Source organism: Microtus oregoni, unplaced genomic scaffold (assembly GCF_018167655.1).
Source record: "Microtus oregoni isolate MIOR12 unplaced genomic scaffold, Mior012 000024F_ref0000369, whole genome shotgun sequence".
Taxonomy (NCBI): Eukaryota; Metazoa; Chordata; class Mammalia; order Rodentia; family Cricetidae; genus Microtus; species Microtus oregoni.
The window spans coordinates 33,896,141-33,920,104 of record NW_024543083.1 but is presented as its reverse complement, the minus strand read 5'-3'; the positions used below and the strand labels follow the sequence as shown (position 1 = coordinate 33,920,104).

The 23,964-nt window shown below is 35.6% G+C and overlaps 1 protein-coding gene across 1 annotated transcript in view; it reads left to right on the top strand.

Annotated features, from left to right (window-relative positions):
- Positions 1-23,964, top strand: part of Galntl6 (polypeptide N-acetylgalactosaminyltransferase like 6) — a 1,023,973-nt gene that overhangs the window by 396,953 nt on the left and 603,056 nt on the right. Inside the window, exon 4 of the mRNA XM_041673878.1 lies at positions 16,071-16,209. Coding sequence (XP_041529812.1) covers positions 16,071-16,209 — 139 coding nt within the window. The remainder of the gene's footprint in view (positions 1-16,070; positions 16,210-23,964) is intronic.

Here is a 23,964-nt window from a genome sequence, read left to right as displayed (position 1 = left end):
GCTAAGGGTGTTCTGTTCAGACAGTCTTTTTATGTGCCAGTAAGTTCAAGGTTATCCCCCTTCTTCCCTCTGTCAAGTTCAGTGTATCTGATCTTTTTTAGTTGATCTGATCATTTTTAGTTGAGTTTTGTGCAGAGCTAAAAGTGTGGATATTTTGGATTCTTCTACATGTCGCCATCCAGCTAGACTCGCACCATTTTTTTTTAAAGATATGGTCTTCTTTCCAACTGTGGAAGCTTTCTGTTGTTGATATCGAGCTTTGATCTATTGTAGACAGAAAATATTTAGAGTGTTATTTCAATTTTCTTGGTTATTTGTAGATTTACTCTGTGTCCATGTACATGATCAATGTTGAAGAAAGTTTTATAAGCTTCTGAGATGAAGTCATGTTCTAAATGTTTGGGTAACATTTTCTGTGAATAGCTGTTAGGTCCATTTGGTTTATTAGGTCTGTTAGCTTCAGTATTTATCTTTTTACTTTTCCTGGATAACCTGCCTATTGGTGAAAGCAGAGTTTTGAAGATTCCAACTGTCAGTATGTCAGTGTCAATATTAATTTTTCTATGATAAATTTGAGCTATAACTTTGTTTCTTTTATGAACTTGAATGCTCTTGGTTTTTTTTATATAGATGTTTAGAATCACAAGGACCTCTTGGCTGATATTTTTGATGAGTATGTAGTATCTTTCCCTATCTCTTCTGACTAGTTTCAGTTTAAAGTCTAACTTGTCAGATAATAAATGGCTATACCTGGGTCCATTTATTTATAATGTCTTCCTTTTTCCATACTTTTAGCCTGTGGAGACATTTATCTTTGATGTCAAGGTTTACATCTTGGATGTAGCAGAAGGATGGATCCTGATTTACATAGAGTCTCTTCGTCTGTGTCTTTTTATTAGGGAATTGAGACCATTGATGTTGAAAGTTATCATCACTGAGAATAATCAAAGAGCAATGTTTGTTGATTTCTGTTCATTTGATTTTGTAGTGTTTTTTATTTTGTTTTTTCTTCATTTGATGTGCTTTGGGGGGGTTATTTATTGCTTGTTTGTGCTTAGGTGTGGTTAACCTAAAAATGTCTTTCTTCTATCATCCTTCTGTAAGGATGATTTGTAGATAGATACTGCTTAAATTAGGTTTTGTCTTGGAAAGTCTTCCTTTCTCCATTTATTGTGATTGAATGTTTTTTTGAGTATAGCAAACTGGACTAGCGTCTGTGGCCCCCTAGATTCTCTAGAACATCTACCCAAGCACTTTTGGCTTTTAGAGTTTCCAGTCAGGTGTTAATCTCACATTATATAGTACTTAATCTGCATTTCATAGGAGCTTGATCCTTTTCTCTGCATCTTTTAATATTATTTCTCTCTTCTGTATATTTAAATTTTATTATTATGTGTACCTAGAGGAATCTCTACTCTGGTCCAGTCTATATGATGCTCTGTATTCTTCTTGTACCTTAATAGACAGCTCCTTATTTAGGTTATGGTGATTTTTTTTCTATCATTTTTTTGGAAATATTTTCTGTGAGTTTGGCCTAGGTTTCTTCTCTTTCCTGTATTCCTATTTTTCTCAGATTTGGTCTTCTCATAGGATTCCAGATTTTCTAGTTGTTTTGTGTCACAAGTTTTTTTTTTTATTTAACATTTCTTTAACTGAGATATCCATTTCTTCATCTTATTTCCATTGTCTGAGAGGCTTTGTCTCCTCCATCTCTTAAAACGTTTTGGTATTTTGGCAAGCACAATAAAATTGGGGAAGCTTTTCTATAGGCTTTGGATGTTATTTGATGACAATTTTAGCTTTTGTATTAGTAGATGCTAATCTCCTGCTAAGTAAATAGATCCTAAATAATTTTATATCTATTGTCACATAATGTTAGTTCTGACACAGAATATCTCAATGTGTTTTTATCTTAAGCATATTCCTGAGGGTAAGAGATGTTAAACATTTTTCATGTTGATTACACCTTTAGATATCATCCATGGGATCTGTTTGTTTGTTTCATTAGTCCATTTATTGATTGGTTCATTTGATGTTTGGGGATATAGTCTTTGTATTGTTATGTATTCCATATACTAATCTGCCAAGCTATAGCTAGTAAAAATAATTTTCCTGTAGGTTGTGCTTTTGTTGTTGTTGTTATTTATGCCTTTCTGGTCAGGACCTCTTTAAATTTTCTCTTGTCGTACTTGTTTATTTGTTTCCATTTGTTCTGAGCTAGTAGAGCCTTTTTTTATAAAGAACCATTGTGTTCTTGCTTGTTTTACTCATCCATTTTGCTAACAAGTGTATTCCTATCCTTCAGTTCCAGAATTTATGTCCAGAACCATTTTGAATTGGCTCTATTTTTACATAAAAAATAGGGATTCCATTTTATTCTTCTACATGCAGTCATCCAGTTTCCCATTTTTTCTAAGAGGCTGTCTTTATGTCAATATTTTTGCTCAAAACTCAGGTGTCTATAGGAGTGTTAGTTACTTAGGGGGTCCTCTGTCTATTATAATGATATATATGCCTGTTTTTAACCCATTTCTATTATTTACTTTAGTATTTTTTTGTTCACTTGATTGCTTGGTTGGCTTCTTTGTCACAGTATGGCTCCATAATTCTATAGTATAATTTGAAATTATATAATCTGCATTTTAAATATATTAGGACTGCTTTGGCGATTCAAGATCTTGTGTACTTCCATAAGAATTTTAGGATTGGTCTTTTTCAAGTTCCTTGAAGAATATTACTGGAATTGAGATGGATTTTATTGATTCTCTAGATTGCTCTTGGTAATACCTATTTACTTGTTATTGCTATGATAAAGCAATAGCAAAAGACAACTTGAATAAAGAAAAGATTTATTTAACTTATTCTTCTCAATCACAGTCCCATATGATGATAAGTCAAGGTAAGATCTCAAGCAGGGACCAATGAAGAAATCACTACCACCCCTTACTGCCTTACTTGCTTGCTTGCTCACATAATTTCATACACAACATATAAACCCTGGTCTGTAGATGGTATCACCCATAGTAGGCTGAACCCTTTTACATCATCAAGTTAATGTCCCACAGGCCAGTATGATTGTGGCAATTCTTAATTTTCCCAGATGATTCTACATTGTAACAAGTTGACAACAAAACTTAACTAGGACACTCTATCCCTTGCAATCTTGACAAACAGACATATCACAGTTGAACTATAACTTAATATATAACTTATAACTTAACTATAATTTAAAATACAGTACAAGTTTAAAAGTCTCCCAGGCTTTAAAATAAAAAAAATATTTAAAAATCTGTCATCTTTTTAAAAATTCAAAGTTTCTTAATGTGAGCTTCCATGAAAATAAAACCAAGTTATATACTTATATACTATTTATTATCCCAAAGCTAAAGAACCAGGCCATAAAATTAACCAGATAAAAACAAAAGCAAAATCAAGTGGTGTCAATCTCATCCTGGAGTTCAGTGTCTAGCATCTGGAACTTATTCATGACCTTGTGGGCTCCAAACTCTTGGCCACTGTCACTTCTCTAATTTTTTTTTTCATATGAATTTGCACATCCTGTGCTGTAGAATCAGGTCCTCTCCACTCTCTGCTACTGTTCTTGGCATGCATAATAACTTTTCCAGTAGCCTTTTCTAATAGCTCTTCTTGGATTCCAACCTGTTGGCAAGGTGATGAGCCTTAAACACTCTCCATGACACACACCCAGTCTTACATTCCTCATAGCTTTAAAATAACTATGAAACAGGCGACTTTAATTTATCATTAACTAAGTTCTTCTTCCAACTTTATGTGGAGTTTCGGCCCATCTTGCACAACAGTGTACATATGCAAACGTCCTCCCCCACTGTCCTGATGGTGTGCTGAAGTTTTGCTGATCTCATTTTTAGTTAGAGCTGATTCTTCAGCCACAGCAGGTTAGCATCCATTGCCCCAGTAAATTACAAAAGCTTTCACTTTCGTATCTACCTCATCCAAATTATTATATACATGGATATGATAGTCTTTGAGCCCTTCTGTAACTTCACAAGCCAAGCTTTCATTGGTTGTTTTTTTTTTTCAGAATTCTTACCTTTCAAGCACCCAAAACAGTTCATTTAGCTGAGAGTGCTCGATGTATAAAACATTGATTACACAGAACAATTGGTTAAAATAGGTGTACCTTTCTGATGTGTTTTCTAGAATTATAAGGATGTTGAACGAATCAAAACTATGTATAATGCTGGCAATAAACATTTTTTGCTTGGTTTTAGTGTTCCCACTAAAGGGCAAAACACCTTCATAGAATAATAAAATGCTTTATAAAATTGTGCTAATTTCTTAGAAAATATGTAGGTATTAGAAAATTGCAATTATTATAATAATTATTATATTACTCTGTATTAGGGCATAAATACCTTCATAATCTATCTAAGAAATGTGTATGATAAATTACATCATTTTTTTCTAAACAAAACAATGTAACATTAATAATCTGACAAAAATAAAGACTAGCCCAAAGAAATAAATTGCATTTTAAATAATATAGATAGCATTTTTACTTGGTCTGTAGTAACAAATGTAGTTGAGTACAGAAATATGGTAGATTAGTTTAATACAAATTAATGATGAGCATAGGCTGAATAACATGCCAATAGAAGATCATTCATAGTAGCAAAACAGCTCATGTAAGTAGTTTGGCTAATAGAATCCAAATTATTTATCACCGAATGAATGCCAGCATTTCACTAGTTAATTATTTTATTATGTTATTGTAGATTATTAAACACCTTCAAGAGAATACTTTCACTTCATTTTCATAATTTATAGAGATTAAATGTGAGGAATACATTGATTTTTCTAGATCAGTCGGTAATTGAAGCAAATTAGCCTTTAATCTAAAATTTAATTTTCCTTTTCAACTACCTTTTGCTTGGCTCTTTCATAGCCTAAATCAATCTTTTAAAATATGATTGAAGAGAGAACATGAAATGCTAAATTCACTATAAAAACGTTATTAGCTGGTCCTTTGAGATTCTGCATTAGTAAGAAGAATTTTAGGCATTCTATGTTATCTGTTACTATTAATAATTGAAAAATAAAAGAAATGAGCCAGTTTTTCTTTTTATCAATGAAATTAGTTTTTATATCTATTTCATTTACTTTTGCAATTACAAAAACATAAGGCAGAGCTTGGATAATGTTACCTTGTGTTTGTTCAAGTTATTTTGTTAACTGCAAAAGTCCTCTTTATAATCTAGTACTACCCACAAGTTTCTGAGGAGAGGCAGGTAAGTTCTGCATATTCTGAATTTATGGCCGACAAAGATGACAAATATTCACAGGATTTGAATATTAAGTAAGGCTCTGAATGTACTACAGATGCGTTCTTGACAAATAAATTAAATTGTCACCTAATCCTTACTTTATCTGGCTGACAGGAAAATCAGTTACAATGCTTTCTCTCCCCAGAGGCATAAGCAAGGAGACTGTCTTGTGCACAGTAATATACTCCAGACTTATCTCTTTTATTTTCTGTGCTCTCAGCACTGTGTCCATCATTAAAAGCAACAGATGCTCTTAGACCTCTCAAGTGCTTGAGTTCTGATGATTCCTGCCTTTCAAACTTCAAGAGCTATTCACTAAGGCAAGGATTCCCTATTCAGGAGAGAGGCTCCTGAGGGCACTCTCCTCTGCACCCTCTGCTCCTTAGGCATTTCCCTGATTCACAGGGGCTGTGCCTTGCATTGGCGTCTTCCTTGCCTCTTTAACTGCAGCTCTGATCATTGACTTCCTTCCACTCTAGATTTTTTTAGTCCTAAAGATCCAACAGTAACAGTGACTGCACCCTGGATAAAGTTCCAGAGGCAATAATTTAAAGCTGTGTATTTCTATGAGCTACTCAAAAGGCAGAAAGTGTTAGCGTCTCGAAAATTACCTTGTTGAGAATAAAAGCTGCAGAAATTATAGATATCATTCTGTGAGTCAAAAGCATTGAAATCTTGGTCTTTTAAATTTGCTCTCTATATTTTATTCTATCATTTTTGTGGATTTTGTATATTCATTCAATTGGTCTGTATTGACATATATCTTTCTAAAGAGTTTATTTTTCCAATTCCCTGAAAAACTCATAAGTCTCGCAGTTCCCCAGAGAATACTAAAGAGTACTGAATAGTTTCCCTTATCCTGTTTTATTCATGATAAACTATGACTCAATTTCATTCTTCTTTATGGCAAAATTAAACACTATTGCAGAAATAATCCTTTTTAAAACTAAGATAATGCAGACTCATTCCTAAATGTAGCTGGTAGGTCATTTGATTTCTGAAACCTTAACAAATAAAAATGAATTCATTCATTGGTTCACTAATGCTACTGAAGAGTCAAGCCAAGGGGTACCTAGGTGGCTCATCTCTGGGTGGTGGTAGTGGCAGTATCAATGAGGAGAGAGTGACTGCTTGAGGAAGAAAACGGAAAAGCCTGGCAATGAAATAAAATGGGAGTGGAGGGTGGAGAGATAATAACTCCAACTGAGCAAAGCATCCATTCAAAGGCCAAGCCAGCCACAAGTACCTACCCAGGAATGCCACGATGTCCAGTGTGGTGAATGTTCAAAAGAACTGCATATTGAGTTCACCAAGACGAATCTTGTCAAAACACATATGAAATACTGATATGAAAGGAGTGCACAGCTGTGAATTGGGTTTCACTAAACAAGGCCATCATTAAGAAGGCAAGTGAATGAAAGATAAAGGGGGAGATTATGAGGAATGAAGGGAAATGAGTAATTTAGTTCCAGGAAGGCCCCTTAGAAAGCTGTGTGTGTGTGTGTGTGTGTGTGTGTGTGTGTGTGTGTGTGTGTGTGTGTGTGTGAGAGAGAGAGAGAGAGATTTCTGTGTGTGTGGGACTCTGTACAGGTTTTCATCTCTTGAAACTGGGACTTAAAAATGCAATTGGAAAGGATAAAAAATGGAAAATAAAAATATGTATGTGATATGTTCGATCAGTGTGACTCATAAACCTTTCTTAAGTACTGAGGCAAACGGTTCACAGGGGAAGGCATACTTACACACTCCTGAATATATAGTCTGTTCTTTGTGGTTTAGATTGAAAAGTTTATCTCCTAGAAGAAGTAGGTGTTACTGCTTTGCAATAATATAAAAAAGTGTCTACTTATGTGAACGTTAAGGGGGATGAAGACATACTTTCCATGCAGGGCTTCACTATCAGGGAAATGACTGCCCATGCTGAGCTGTTTATTGAAGCTATAGAACTTCTGGGAAAATTATAAACTAAGGAATTTACCTGCCTTAACAGGAAAAATACAACAGAGCTTATACAATCTTAAGCAATCTTACAAAATGTACATATGGATTTTGCTTTCAGATCCCAGAAAGTACCATAAACTGAACAGAAGAGCAACTAGGCCTTGAATTAATCTGCTGAATATTGACGTACATAAACTAATGACATGTGACAGGAAAAATGATGATTTTCTCACTGAACGTGATAAAGAAAATCTAAGCTCATTATTCAGGTTCCCAGAATAGAACTAGTGGATTACATGGAAAAATATGGAAGATTTTAAATTCTTTTGAAAGGGGAGCATTTTACAAGAATCAGAACTGTCTCAGAACTTGGGTATATTTATCTAGTTATAATTCATTTTTGAAGTTATAAGACGATTTTATAAAGGCTGGAGCCATGTCAATTTTCACCCATGTTTTTAAATCTTACTAACAGATTTTGCTTTGTAAAGAGGATATAATAGATATTTGTGGAATAAAGTGTAAATTGATTTATTAAATAGTTGAGCCCCAATTCTTTGAATCTAATTTCTTCGCCATTGTTGTTTGCTTGGTTTATTGGGAAATTTAGCCACAAGGTCTCACTACGCAGCTCAGACTTCCCTAACACCACCATGCTGTACAGGATGGCTTGGGACTCGCTCCTGTGTCAGCCTTCTCAGTACTCCAATTGCACAGGCTTGCCATCCTGCCTGGTTTGAAAATACACATTTTGAAAGTCAATTGTACCTTAGGGATTAAATGAATGGAAGAGTGTATATACAAAATGCACTTGTCATTATTTTCTCAAGTTATAATTTTGTTCATCATTAAAATGCCAGTTTCAACTGGCATTGACTTGTCCATTCTTCTTCCCTCTGTTGTACTTAACATTGATCAGGTGACAGCTTTGCATGAGCCTGACTTAAAAACATGTAATATGTGAGCCGTCATGTGGGTGCTGGGAATTGAACCCAGGTCCTCTACAAGAGCATCAGGTGTTCTTAACCACATCTCCACCCCCAGAGTTCTATGGGTATATCAATTCCTCCATATTACAATTTTTCAAAAATTATATTTTTTTAAATTTCATTTTACATTCCAACCACAGTTCACCCTTCCACCCTCGTCCTGCCCCCAACCCCACAGCCCAGCTCCCATCCATTTCTCTCAACAGGTAAAGGCTCCAAAGGAGGATCAATAAAGTCTGGCACATTACGTTGGGAGCAAGACCAAGTCCCTACCCCCTGCCTTATATATCTCACACAGGAAGCCTACATGGGAACAAACTAGGCCCTCTATATGTGGGAGGCAAAACTTGACTCTCTGAGGGATCCCTGGCAGTCAGACCAGAATCTGTCCCTGGTGCATAAGGTAGCTTGTTGAAGCCCATTACCTATGGTGGAATGCCATGCTAAGCCTTAATGCATGGAGGAGGGGCTTGGTCCTGCCCCAACTTAATGGGCCAGACTTGCTTGACTCCCCATGGGAGCACTTACCATTGGGAGAAATGGCTGAGTAGAGGGCTTAGCGGAGATGAGGCAGAGCTGGAGGAGGATGTAAGAGAGAACTGTTTCTGGAATTTAAAATGATATTTGAAAAGTAAATAAAATATAATATGAAGTAAGTAATATCTCATAGAATTCTAAAGAACTGAATTTTAATCATCATGCATGTCTAAAAATCTTATATCCCAACATGTCTTGAAAAAACTAATGCTTCACTAAACAAATATTGTAATTGATTTTTATGCTTTTTTTCTTCAACTACCAGTCAAGTTGTAAAATCAAAATAAATTGTTAAATAGTATTTGTTACTGAAAAGAAGTTGAAGCATTTAAACTTTTCTGCATGACAAAGAGATACCCATTCTGTCACTGTTTAATAGGGTGATGATTATCTCATTTTCCTTCTCTGTCTCATAGCTACACTCTAAGTGTCCTTCTTAGTAAGGTAGTATTTTAAGGACCATTTCTTTATTGGATTGAAAAATGTCAATAAATTTAATTATGTTTTTCTATTTTGTATTATTTGGCAACGATCACAATTTACCCTAATTCACATTTAGGGCAGCTATTTTTGTGTATTATTATTTCTCTTACAGTCGATGGTTCTGAGAACATATGTGAACAATGTGGAACTAATGGATATCTACAAACCATATTCATTTGAGAGCTGGGTATACAGTTTAGTAAATATGAGGACCCCATGAGTTTTATTTCTAACAAACAATCTTGGTTGTTTGTGTTCATAATCGCAGAGCCAGATGTCTCCATGAGTCTCAATGGCCAGATAACCTAGTGACTGACTTTATCACAAAATATAAGGGAGCACCTAAGAAAAGGTATTTCTCGTTAACTTTTGGATTACAAACACACAAGAATAGACACACACAGACACACATACACACATCAAAATGAAATCAAATTATTTGAAAATCCTCAAAACTAGTTGCTATTTAAATTGACTGAGAAGGTTCATCCCGCATACATTTTCATGATGCTAAACAAGAGTGTTTGTCAGAAAAGTAAACCATTACAAGAATGCCAATCTGCTTGTTGTTATGTGAATTCTATAGTTTACTAAGTGAAATAGAAGTTAGATCTTGAATTCAAACCTTGTCATTCTCTTCATGTCTACAGTTGCAATATTTAAACAATACGTAGTTCGACAAATCTCCTAGAAGAATCAAGCACTTTCATGTTTACCATAGTTTTGCAGAGTTTTAATCTCTACTTCAAGTTTTTTTGGTTAGCATTCTGGCATTGTTATGTTAACAACACTTTTTGAATGTTAATCTGAGTTTTATTTTAGGAGATGGGAATCTATGCTTCAAGTGAAAATTTCTTTCTTTCCTTCCTTCTTTCTTTGAACTTACAAGGTAATTTATTATTTCACTACCCTCTATTCTTTCCAGTTCCTCCCCATCTCCCTTCCCATCCTGATGTTCTCCCTTTCTGCCCCTGCCTCCTTAGAAAAGAACAGACTTCTAAGAGATAACAACCAAACATGAGCAAATAAAATATAAGATATAACAAAATCCATCACATAATGGCTAGACAAGGTGATCAGAAATGAAAAGAGCTCCAAGAGCAGGCCCAAGAATCAGAGACTCACCCATTCACACACTCAGGAGTCCCAGGAAAATACTAAACTGAAAGCTATAATATATACACAGAGGACATGGTACAGCCCCTTCTCAGCACTGTGCATCTTCTGTCTCTATGAGTTCATACGAGCCTATTCACTTGATTTAGGGAACCTTGTTCTCCTGGTGACCACCTACTCTGTCTCCTTTTGGATCCTTTTTCTCAGACTAAGCTCTGAAGGTAGGGATTGAATGGAGGCATCTATTTAGAGCTGTGAGTTTTGTGGAGTGTGTGTGTGTGTGTGTGTGTGTGTGTGTGTGTGTGTATGTGTAATGTATGCCTGTGGGTCTCTGCATAGGTTCCCATCTCCTGAGTGTAGAAGATTCTCTAAGGATAACCGAATAAGGCACTGATCTATGCATATAGAAGAATATAATTCATAGTCATTTTATCAATATTTGTTAGACGAATAGCATTTGATTTTACCCTAGACCTCTGGGCTATCTATTATTCGACTTTTGATCACATAAGCAATACCAAATATGTTCTCATCTGGTAGAGTGACCTTTAAGAAAAATCAGGCACTGTTTGGTTATTCCCACAAGCTCTGTGCCCCCATTGCCCTATCATATTTTGCAGGCAGGACAGCATTATAAATCAAAGGTTCATAACTAGTTTGGACTACACATTTTTCTTCTGTTAGCCTACGAAGTACCTCTCTGTACCAAAGACATTAGGATATAGGGTGTCAAAGCATCAGCTAAACTATCCATGTCCAATTAGTTAAGTAGATGGTGTCTTCAGCAATGGTGCCTTGCTGTCTTGTCAATATGTTATGTTTTGCAATCAAGGTACACAATGGCATCAGCAATAGGGTCTTCCCATCTAGTATGTGGGTAATAAAGGTTAATTATCGTAACCTGCATAGTGTAGGAGCCCTCTGAAGCCTTTCCGATCAACAGCTCTTGTGAAGTTTCCACATATCTGACAATACAGTTTTGTTTTTAGTGATTCATGATGTCTAGGATCAACATCCACCCATGTAGAATGCTTCCATTTGAGGTCTATTTTAAATTCTCTTTAATAAGTTTATAAAAGTGGGTTTTCATGTGACATTTTTATACATTCCTAGTTTTGGCTCATCCTTCCCCTGTAACTCATCTTCTTTCTCATAGGATATTGATAATTGATTAATAGTAGAAACTTGCTTTATTCACCAAAATCCTTCTGGAAAATAATGAACTCCCTTTCTAACATTTATTTTATTTTATTATTTTTTTAAAAAGTATTTTTCTACTTGACTCTTTATGATGATGCAGCTATTGGGGGCTTTCTCTCTTATCTCTGCTTTTAGATTGCTTTAACTGAATAGAGTAATTTCAATGAGTTTTTTCTAATTTACATTGTCCAAAACTGGAAGAAAATATCTACCCACTACACTACCAGAGAGAAAAATGGTATAACAAAATTTGTCATGTACTCACAACAAATAAAACAAAACTTTAATTATTCCAAATATATTTAAGGATTTTCAATGGCTGGTACTCCATAAAGCTTAGAAGAATATCAAATAGCTATCAACTTAGAGACAATTACTATTTTCATATTTTATGTCTATTTTACCAACAAAATCTAATAATCAAAATGTCTACTTTACAGATAAAGAACGACATTTTCCAGAGAAAATATAATATAGTTTATAAATAGAAATATAATAAGGAAAAAGTAATTGTTATGTTTCTTTGTTTTAAATATGGCTCCTCACCTCAGCAACACTTAGTTCATAACACTGAAATATTTCAATACAAATATTAGAAATATACTCAAGAAGCCATGTATGTAAAGCCATGTTATTCTTGACATTTTTTTCCTTTTGTTGATCTAGTACTGCAGATTCATAACCTCACTGAGAATTTTATGTATAGCAGGAATTATGCATTGATTTGTGTAGCAAATTTCCACACACTCTGAAGTCATATGATTAGCAAGGATTCAATAACTGTGTAAGTACAAATTTTAGGACATACCACACTTACCCAGACACAAAACATGAAAAGTCATTCATATTGTTCTCCACCAGCCTTTCTCCAAAGCTGTAATAAAAAAGAACCCAGTCTGGGCGGTGGTAGCACATGCCCTTAATCCTAGCACAGAGTCTGCAACAGGCAGATCTTTGAGTCTGAAGCCAGCCTGGTCTACAGAGTGAGTTTCAGGACACCAAAACAGCCAGAGAAGTAGAGAGAAACAGCAAAACACAAAACACAAAACAAACAATCATACAAAAAGGACCTCAATTCTGTTAAATCATGTCCTAGCAAATGCAATGACGATTTGAGGCTGCAAAAACTGTCCAAGGATGTAATTGAAAGGGCTGCAATAAAAATACTACAATGGAGGATACACACAAAGACAATGAAAGAAACTTTATAGCGTTACTTCACAACTTTTTCTGTTGGTTTCTACGTGCATATACACCAATTTTGACAAATACTGTAGTGATAAACTTCCAACTTTCATAAGTACACATTAAGTAACCAGTGTTTAGTTTCAATATGCACATACTCAATAACTTTTATTTATACTACCAAGGTAAGAAAATGTATAGTTTATGAGATTTGACTATAATATGTTTTAGGAAAGGAACAACCAGTATGATGAGACAGTTTGGCTTGAAAAAAGGAAAAAACACAACCCTCTCTGACATCTTCAAACAAATCTGTTGCTTATTCAAATAAAAAACTAATGAAGAACATTTAAAGCAAATTTAGTGTCAATCTACTGACAGATCTGAAATAGAATGACTTACTAGGTTCCCCCAAAGAGGAATATAATATCTTGTGACCATGTTTTATTGATATTCATATTCAATCTGAAGTTTTTGTAAAATCAATCTTCAGTGGTTACTTCCAAGAAGATACAGTCAAGCCTGTGAATGAGGCATGAAATAGGAATTCCACCTAAGCAGACTGCTCACCTGCTGTGAATGAGCATGATGAGAATTGCTTATCCATTTTACACGTGATATAGCTAAGTGCTTAGATGCTTAGATATAGGTATTCAGCGTTCGGTGAATTGAAGAAACTGTATATGCGTGTATGTATGTATGTATGTATATACACCCCTCCATAAGACTAAAAAGGGAAAACACACAAGCACAGGGGTTTGAGGACAGACTAGACAGCACGGTAAAAACTTTCTACTTTATAATAATAATAGAAAAAAACTCTCACTTAAACACTTTATCATATTGGTACTCCACACATCCCAGGTGTCCATAATATATAAAGGGACAACTGGAAGTGAATGTATATAAAGAGCTTTCTACTGAAATTACAGAGAGCAAAAGCACCACTCAGTGAGCTAGATTCTGCACCCAAAACACGTTCCCAGACCTGAGTTGCCTTAAAGATTGTTATACTTCTCTTTAATTCCAATATCCTATTTTTTAACTTTTCTCTTAAATTTTAATGTTAAAATAGTAACTCTGATAATCATCATTTAATCCTCAAACTCTTTCTGAGATAAAGTGGTCGATATTTGCTTTCAAGAAAATAAATGACTTTATTTCCTTTAGTAAATAGATACCAAATTATCAGCACCTCTTCTTTTGCTTACTCCCCAAATAATATGGATTGGTACCTACTCTGTCATAATCACCTTTTAGAAGTTGGTGACATTATGTTGAACATTTTTTGCTTTTACATAGTGTATATATCCACTGAAAGACAGTCATGAAGTAGTAAAACATTAATTCACCATAATTATATGTTAAAGAAAGCAGATGTTTCTAAAGATTTTCACAATCTTGAAATCCCGGCAATTATAAGACAGACACAAAAGGATCACCACAAGGTTTGAGTTTGCCTGGTCTACATAGGAATTTCCAGGTTTATATGACAAGACTGTCTTTTTAAAAAGGGACGAGGAATGAGAAGGGTTGGTGTGCATATGAAAGAGAGGAATAGAGAGCAGAGGTTGAGGAAGAAAGGCAGGGATTAGGAAGGGGGAAAAGAAAAAGAAGGAACAGCAGGAAGGAGGGAAAGAAGGGTCAGTGAAGAACAAGGAAAAGAAAAAGAAAAAAATCAAGAGAAAAGTTGGAAAAAAAGAGTCTGCATATGATATTTGAGATTCCTGTCTATGTTGGAGTGATAATAAAAGTTCTCTACATATGAATACAGTATGATGGCACCAAGATTCAAGGATGTTTTCTAGCTCTATCCATTTTCCTGCAAAATCCAAGATGTTGTTATTTTTAGTCCTATGTAGTACGCCATTGTGTAAATGTACCACATTTTCCTTATCGATTCTTGAGGAGAAGCACACATAGATTGTTTCCGGGTTCTGGTTGTACTCAGTCATAAGTGTTTTTTAAACATAAAAACCAGTCCACAAATCACAATCACAGAGAACCTAGACAACAATGAGGACCCTAAAAGAGACATATATGAATCTAATCTACATGGGAAGTAGAAAAAGACAATATCTCCTAAGTAAATCGGGAGCATGGGGACCTAGGGAGAGGGTTGAAAGGGAGGGGAGAGGCAGGGAGGGGATCAGAGAAAAATGTAGAGCTTAATAAAAATCAATAAAAAAGATTCTGATTCAAGTATGTTTGAGTTTCCCAGTTGCATATCCTCCCTGATTCTAATATTAACCTCGTGCTACTTGCTCAGAAGGAAGAGTCTGAATAACTTAAAGTGTCATAGAATCCTTCTTCTGACCTAAGTCTCTTTTATTCTCAGTATTCAATGTTAACAGATCTCTGTCTTGTAAAATAGATTTATTAAATATTTGCTCAGCACTGCATTTCAATTTTGGGTTTTCACAATTCAATTATCCCAGTTTCTTCTTATGTAAAGTGCCTCCGGCCCTAGCTCTTTAAAAATGGCTCACATCCTCTTCTATTGAGGAAACTTGAGCTACAATCCTCCTTCCCTAGTTAGCCTACACTAGCTTCTTTAGCCCACTGAATTTTGTTTGTTTGTTTTTAGTGTATTTAACTGTACACATGCCAAGTTTTGTTCTTGAAGCAGCCATTTAATAAATTTGCCCTTACCTTCCTAATCATAGCATACTCCCAGCTTTTGCAGGTCTGTCAAAAAACTATGTACATTTTCAATTTCCATACCGAATGGTGCAAATAGTACACAATCAATAGACCTCCAAAATTAATCTTCAAGACAGTTCTATTAATGTCATTTTAGCCAGGAGACAAATACCAATACGTTTTGCAAATACATATGTTTGTGATGCACATCTAAGTATGGTGTTTGCTTGCAAGTAAGTTCAAGCTTGCATGCAGAGGCATATGCATGTGCTGTATTGAGGTTTGGGGTAAGTTCTGCTAGAAAACTTGCATTGGTGTGTAAAGCAAAGCAGCAACATGTGATGGCTATCCCCAGCATCTTCATGTACATACCTGCATATGTGAACCTGCCGGTGTTCTTTCAGACTTATAAAAATCAAAATCTGACACCTATATATGAGACAAAACTAAGTATTGGTCTTTTAGGGTGTTAATTTGTTTGCCTAATATAATAGCTTTCAGTTAAACATTTTTCTGAATATGTCATTTTTTCAATATTTCTTCAAGGCTAAAAAATATGCCAGTGTGTATAAATTGCACATTTTTATTATACATCATTTATTTATGAATATCTCTTCTAGAATATGAAATAGGTTTTATCAGATGAAAACCTTTTCTTTTTCCTCTGTAGGGAAAGGTGAACATGGAAAACCATACCCCCTTACTGAAGAATACCAGGATGACTCAGCTTACAGGGAAAACGGCTTCAATATTTTTGTCAGCAACAAAATTGCTTTAGAGAGGTCTCTGCCAGATATCCGTCACGCTAAGTAAGTGTGAACACGTCAAGTGTGTTTGTTACTTTGGTTATTTTGCGTTATTATTGTTTTTAACTTTTATTGATTCTTTACACATTTCACATCATGGATTCTGATCCCACTTATCTCTATCCCCTGGCATCCACCCCCTGCCCTGGCAAACTTCCCCCACAAAGCAAAACCAAATTTAAAAGAAAAACTGAAAACCAAATTAAGAAAGAAAGAGAAAGGGGGAGGGGGAGGGGGAGGGAGAGGGAGAGGGAGAGGGAGAAGGAGAAGGAGAAGGAGAAGAAGAAGAAGAAGAAGAAGAAGAAGAAGAAGAAGAAGAAGAAGAAGAAGAAGAAGAAGAAGAAGAAGAAATCTTTTCAGGAAGCTGTAGTGGTTTCCATTGAGACACATAATTTACCCTTTAGTCTGTTTGTGTTTGCTTTCAAGTGTTCGTTGCCGTGAGTCATTGGTCTGGTTGGAGCCCTGTGGCTTCGGCTGCACCACATATAGCAGGCTTTCACTGAGGCTCCTGTTGAATATCCACTTGCTGTCTGTTTGTGTCATGGAGATCCTGTTGTTTTGCGTCTTAAGGTTTGTTGCCTTCACATGCTCCAACATCATAGATTCAGTGGATGTTAGGGTGGGCCAACTGGTTCTAGGCCTGCGTGGTAGCTGGATTGGTCAACTCGTTCGATTTCCCTTCTCATCTCTATGTGGGTGAGCTATCTAGCACTGCCTTGGCAAGCTCACTTACTGTAGCCTGCAACAAGGATCAGGACCAGTTCTGCCCCCGGGCCCTCAGATTTCCCACCACCACCACCAAATCACCACACATTCACATCACCAGGGCCAGTTCTACTGTTTTGCCCTATGTAGTACCCTCTCTCTGTATTGCTGTATTGGCTATGGGGGAACAGCAGGGTTAGCTCTCCTGCTCTCAAGACCTCTGGCTGACTCACCTGCGTCCTCGACAACAGGATCAGCTCTAGTGTGCTGCCTAGACGGGAAGCAGAGGCTGCTTTCTTACTTGGTGTTATTATTTTTAATGCATATTATTATGGTATATGTAACTGAAGTTTTGCACTAGCCATTTGAATTAAAAATTACATGTAAATGTATAATGTTACACGTGTTTATTTAAAATTAAATAATTTTGAAATTCGAAAAGAATGCCAACATTTTTGCTACATTTTTAAAAAAAATTTTATTTAAAATTTCCACCTCCTCCCATTTCACTCCCACTCCCCCCACTTCCCCTCCCCCTCCCTCTCCAGTCCAAATAGCAGTCAGGGTTCCCTGCCCTGTGGGAAGTCCAAGGTCCTCCCCCCTCTATCCAGGTCCAGGTCCACAAGCCAATACATGCAGTAGAATCTAAACCCAGTGACATTGTCCTTGGCTTCTCAGTCAGCCCTCATTGTCAGCCTTGCTACAGTTTTTAAAAAGGCAAAAAAAAAAAAAAAAAAAAAAACCCAAGAAACCCAAGAAAACACAGAAGGAGCAGAAGGTTTTATTTTGACATTTTGGCTGAGTTCTGAGGTGATGAAGCAGCACCTTCTGAGGTGAACAGCAGAAAGGGAACTGCAGCAGGACCAGCCTGCAGCTGTGAGTGAGTCATCATGGTGCTCTCAGTAATGGGCTCATACACATCTGGACAGCAGTAACTTACCCTTAGTGAACTCCCAAGCAGAGATGGGGCAGGAAATTGAACCAGGACATAAAACACAAGACCCAACTCCAGTGGCCCATTTCCTTTACCAAATCACTACTTCCTAAAGATGTACATCCTCCCAAAACCGTGCTGCCTCTGAAGACCAGATCTTTGAAGGCATGGGCTTGTGACCAACATTTTGAATCTAAACCATAACACTGACTCTGAAAGTTATTGCAATTTCATTGCCTATATTATCTTCATTTAAAACAAAATGTTTTTAGAAGATGTCTATACTTTTTATCTTTGATATTATGGATTGATGATAAATATTTTTTCTCTGGTTGACATGTTATCAGAACTGTATTTGGACATGAACCTTAAATGGACTGCTTTCTTAAGCTAACATTTCTTTGGGCCCTTGACCTAATATTCCTATAAAAAGTAATTAGAATGTGCGATTACGTGGTAGTAGTTCCTTTTTCAATTCCCTGTCACTTTATGAACTGCTTGTGGTTTGGCAATTGACAGAGAGTTCTACTGTATATATTAATCCACGAACGATGCTGCCTGGAATCCTCTAGAAACCACCTCTCTATAGTGACTCAAGATTACCTTTAAATTGCTAATTATGAGGGGGGAGTGGAATCTTTTGTGGTTTTCTGAAAGCTTATACAAAGCCAAAAATCTGATGACATGCTACGTGAACAGGATTTTCCACTTCACTGGAGCCTCCCATCCCAGTCTCCTTTAAGAAACATTAGTATGAGAGAGAACTGGGGAGCAAGGGGGAGAGGGTGGAGGAAGGGAGAGAATCAAATGTGCAGAAACCAAGAAAAATAATGATTAGAGCTATAAATTAAATATGAATTGTAAATATGTAAAACTGTGCTATTTAAGGATAATTGAAAATTAAGAGGGAAAACATTTTATTCTTTAGGGGGCTATTACTTTATTTCCATCACTACTTCATCCATTTATTTGACAAATACAATAATTACTGGGATTCTTTTCAGAATCTGTTTTAAATTACATTTTCTAATATCCTTAAGTAGAGGATTAATGTGAAGGGCAAATAAATTTTTCTCAAACTGAAAACTCTCTATATTGTTCTCAGCCATTTATTCAGACTAATTATTCTCAGATTATTTACAATTATCTGTAGCAGTTCCCACTGCCCGAAACATTTCTTGTTTTGAGAAATTCCAATGTCTAATTGTGTTCCGTTAAAGACGATTAAGCTGCATTGTTGACATAATAAATATTCTCAGACAATAATTTCCTTTTATTTCCCTTCTCCCCCAACATTTCCAACCTCTTAAGGTGCATTCGAGTGGAAAGCGCTACAGTTAGCAACACAGAAGCTGCGGAGGGAAGATGATAGACTGCTCTTTTAAGAGTTTATTCTTAGTATAATCACAACATTTTAAAAGACATATCCTTACACAATCCCAAGAAGTAAAAACAAAACTAATTTGAAATTTGTATTATATATACAGAGCTTGAATTATTAAGAAAATATTATTCTAAATGTTAAGAAAGCAAATAGTGCCTACTCTTACCACACTCATACTGTGTTATTGAGGCTGGATTCCAAAAAAGGTCAAATGCTGTTGCGTAAAATTATATCAAACAAAATGATAAAAAATAAATAAACTTTAGGAGGAGAGGGAGTAGGAGGAGGGGAAGGAGTGGGAATTTGCATTGGTATTTTTTAAGTAATAAAATAAAATATTTAACAAAAAGAAAACTAGTGAGACTGTATATCAGGAAGGCTTTTAGAAATGACCATGGAGACAGCTTAACCTGACATCAGCTCATATCCATTTCTCCAAGAGAACGCTGATGTCCCCCTGACTTTGTTAGAATCACATCTGCAGAAAAGTCTAAAGTCTTTCAGGATCCACATTGCTTAACGTTTGATGCATTCTGGTTCCCTGTGAATTTCAAATGTGTATATATATATTTATATTTATATGATAGTTACACTATGATTCTCTGTGTAAATGCTCCCAGAAATCACAGAATCCAATCAACGCCTATTTAGGGATTATTAGTTTAACTGTTATACAGCTAACTGACTTAGTTTGCTTATGTTGTTTCCCTTTGTAGAACAGGATGCAAGATTTGGAGGACTTTAAAATGTGATAGTTCAAAGAAACTTTGTGTAGTCTCAGAGTGCCATTAAGAAAGGCCGTGTTTGTCTGGACTTTAAAACATACTGTGAACATATTATCTTACAGCTCTTGTTAAATGACGCCTCATTGACATTCCTAAGTTCCTAGTGTGTGTGTGTGCTCCTGGTATATATTGCTGGTCTATGTATCAGTTCACATGTTCACCTTTGAGAAACATGCATTATGCATGTTTTATATTCATCTTTGTTTACACTAATTCATTATGAGTTACTTTAGAAATCTCAGTCTACAAGGCTATATTCTTATATTTATTATTTCTTCTTTTTTCACTATTATCAAAGCTAACACCCATATTTAATTCTATATGTCATAGACAATAACAGATATGTCATAGGCAAAAACAAAACAATGGTCTTAGAACCACAAATGAAGTAAAATCAAATGGGAGTGGACAATAATTTGAGGAGTCTTGCTTATATCCCAGTAATTAAATTATTTTGAGATTTTTTTATTTAGGTTTTTAAATTTATTTTCCCCATTTTTATCATCTCTGTGTTATATTATCTGTGCTCTGTTATTGTCTAAATATTCCCTACTTTTCCATACTATTATTCTGTATGTGTTTAAGATAAAATTTATATAATCTGTACATTTTAACCACTCAGCTTTGTCATGTCTGTATGGTCAATGTATAGAATATTCCTTTACATCTTCTGTGAATAATTTATTTCATTTTACACAATGCTGAATAGATATGAGGGCAGTTGTGTGACAATTGTCCAGTCAGTAGTTATATTAATGACTTGGCTTCAAAATAACATAATTTATTTTTTCCTCACAAAATTATTGTGTTATACTTTCATATTTAGACACCTACCTAGGATGTCACATATATGTTTGTATTATGTAGAAGATATTATTTAATTTGCAATTAAGATTGCAAAAAGACAGACTGTGCTCCCTCTCCTGGGCTCCACACAAGGGCACACAGCCTGGCAGCTGTACCAATGGCCAGAGTGATCCTAGAGACCCCAGGGAAGACACTACTTACCATCCACTTGAAAATTGTCCATCAGCCACAGACTGCACCTCCACCTCTGGGCCCTGTATCCTGTCTCACTACCTTGGAAGAAGGTTTTGGCTCTACTGGAGGCCAGGAAGGATCTAGGAACCCTACCTATGACACTGTCTACCATCAGCTAACACTCCTTGAACCCAGACTACACCTCTGCCCTGAGTTCCATAATAGGGTCCATAGCCTCTTCAGCCTTACTAAGGAACAGGTTGGTCCTAGGAAACCCAAGGAAGACACAGCACACCACTCACAAAATCCTTTAAAATCCTGTCCAACAACCCCAGATTACACACACACACACACACACACACACACACACACACACACATGCTTGCCTGCTCCCCCCCACACACACATATCAACCCATGGTTCCCTATCATGGTTTACAACTTTGGGAGAACATTTCAGCTTTACTGGAACACAGGCTTTTTTGTTGATATCCACCAGAGCCCTGTTCTTTCCTAAATAGAAATGGAGGAGATATGGATTGGAGACAGGTAGGAACAGAAGGAGTGTGAGAGGAGGGTCTAGGAGGGGAAGAAGAAGGAGAAACTGCAGCGAGAATGTAAAATTAGTTTGTTTATTTATTAAAAATACTAAAGAAGAATTCTATTTGAATTCAAAATATAAAATGGATGTTATAAACTATGGAAGAATAGCTGATTCAGAAAGAAATAATCTGCTAAATCTCTAGATAAATATTTAAGTAATAAAGAAAGCTTTAAGGATGTGTGAACAAGTTCCCCTTGCTTGACATAACAAATCCATCCACTATTATCATAAGCACAATTCAACCATAATATAATTAATTTATAAGAAAAATCTTAAAGTAAAAAAAGGGGTAGGCACTCTTGAAATGCCCATGCCCACTTGTGGATATATAGACACCTTTCATTACATCTATCCAGCATCTAGCATCTGTCTCCAATAGCGACTACATGGCTTCTCCCTTACTCCACCTTCTTTCCTCTTCTCTCTGCTTGAAATTCCAGCCTTTCCCTATTCTGCACTGCAATAGGCCCAGTGCAGCTTCTTTATAACCAATGGTATTCGCAGCATACATAGGGGAATCCCACATTAATAAAAGCCTCAAGAGTTATATACAATTACATTAGATTCATATGAATACATATGAATTTTCATGTATGTGTTTGTTAAATGAGGTTTGTTATTTGTAAGGTGACTGAGTAGCTGGAGTATGTGAAAATTAAAATTGTCTTACTCTGCTTTGTGGCTTTTCTGTTTTAATCATTTCAGTTTTATACACCTGATTTCTCTAGACTGGAATAGTTTTAGTTTCATGACTTTGACAATAAATGCAATAGTCAGTGTTGAAGAAGACGCTGTGATAGCTCATCTTCTGGGAAAATACAGAGGCATTTCATAACTCTTGGATTATATGATTGCTTTCATAGTATTTTGGTTATATCATAATAACATATCATATTCCTGTTTCCTGGACAATTTCAGAAGAAACTGAGAAATTTTGCCAATATGACTTCTTTATTAAAATATTGCCTTTAATATTGAGATTTTATTGATGAGAACAGTTCTTATATGAGTCGAATGTAGTGTCTACTGTTGAGCTCAAACAATCAGCCTTCACGTCACCAGCTTTGCTGACATGAGCAACTCTAGATCTAAAGAGGTGGAGTGCCGAGTTCAGAGTGAAGCACAGCTAGTCTCTGCCTGTAAGAAGGGTCCGCAGTAGAAACTGAAGGACGAGAGCTAGGCATGGTGTGCTCCAAAGCCCAGACTCATCAATCACAACCATTTTCATTTGTCCTGCAATAGTAGTTGAGAAGGTTCAGAGAGACCAAGAGTATTCACCACACAGTGCCTTGTCTCAATTACAACATCCATCAGGAAAGGATTCTCCTTCCCAATAAACAACTCTGGATACTTCTTCTACATAGAATAAAGAGACCTTGTGAGCATATTCAGAACTTTAGTTGCAGTTTTTAGCTGAAAACTTTTGACTTTTCAGCATTCCATATTCTAAATATTCTTACCTATCAAAAAAAAAATGCTGCTTCTAACAGACCAGATTTCCACAGTTAATATAAAGAAGTTGAAGAGCTCAGGTTTTCTTTGGAATTTTTTGTCTACTACACTAAGGATGTAATCTTCCTTCAGGTTCCTCACTAGAGAGTAAGATTTTTAAAACTGAGACCAGGTTTGCCAATCAACTGCAGCAAAATCACTCAGCATTTCTTTGTTTATTTCTTACTTCTAATGATGATTTAACTTGCATGTTTTAATTAGCATAAAAATGTACATTGTGAAAGAATAAATTAATTCTAATGTTATGTTTGAACTGCCATTATATAATTAAATTAGTCAGTTAATTTTATTTAAAAATTAATAAATATATTCAACTTTTAATTAAGATTCACTCAATATACTTAAATATTTATATTAATTGTATATGAAATATAAAATATGATTTAATAGGTTTGACTCTTTAATGCTAATTCTCATTCACAGAAATGCTTGTATGTAAGTAGGCAAAAGTTTTCAAAAATATTGCTTATTATTCTCAATTATAATAGCTTTCAGTACATTTTGACTAGGAATAGTGAGTCTCCCTTCATGTTTTTTTGGTGACATGCATGCAAAGTTGATGAAATAATTTCATTCAGTAAGTTCACAAGTGAATTCAGCCACAAACAAACTAAAATGCTTCTCTCTGTACTCTAGCCAAGTGTGATACCATCAGCACGGGAGGTAGAAAATGTGGTCTTTGAATCAAATGCTGTTTAAGTTAAGATCATTTCAAAGCACTGAGAGAAAAATCAATAAAGGTTACAAGCAACATACTGGAAGAATGAATGGTCAGTAATAACAAATGAAATCAAAATTTAAAACATATTTGAGTATCTTCCAGATTTGACAAAGCTGTAAGTATATTCCCAAGT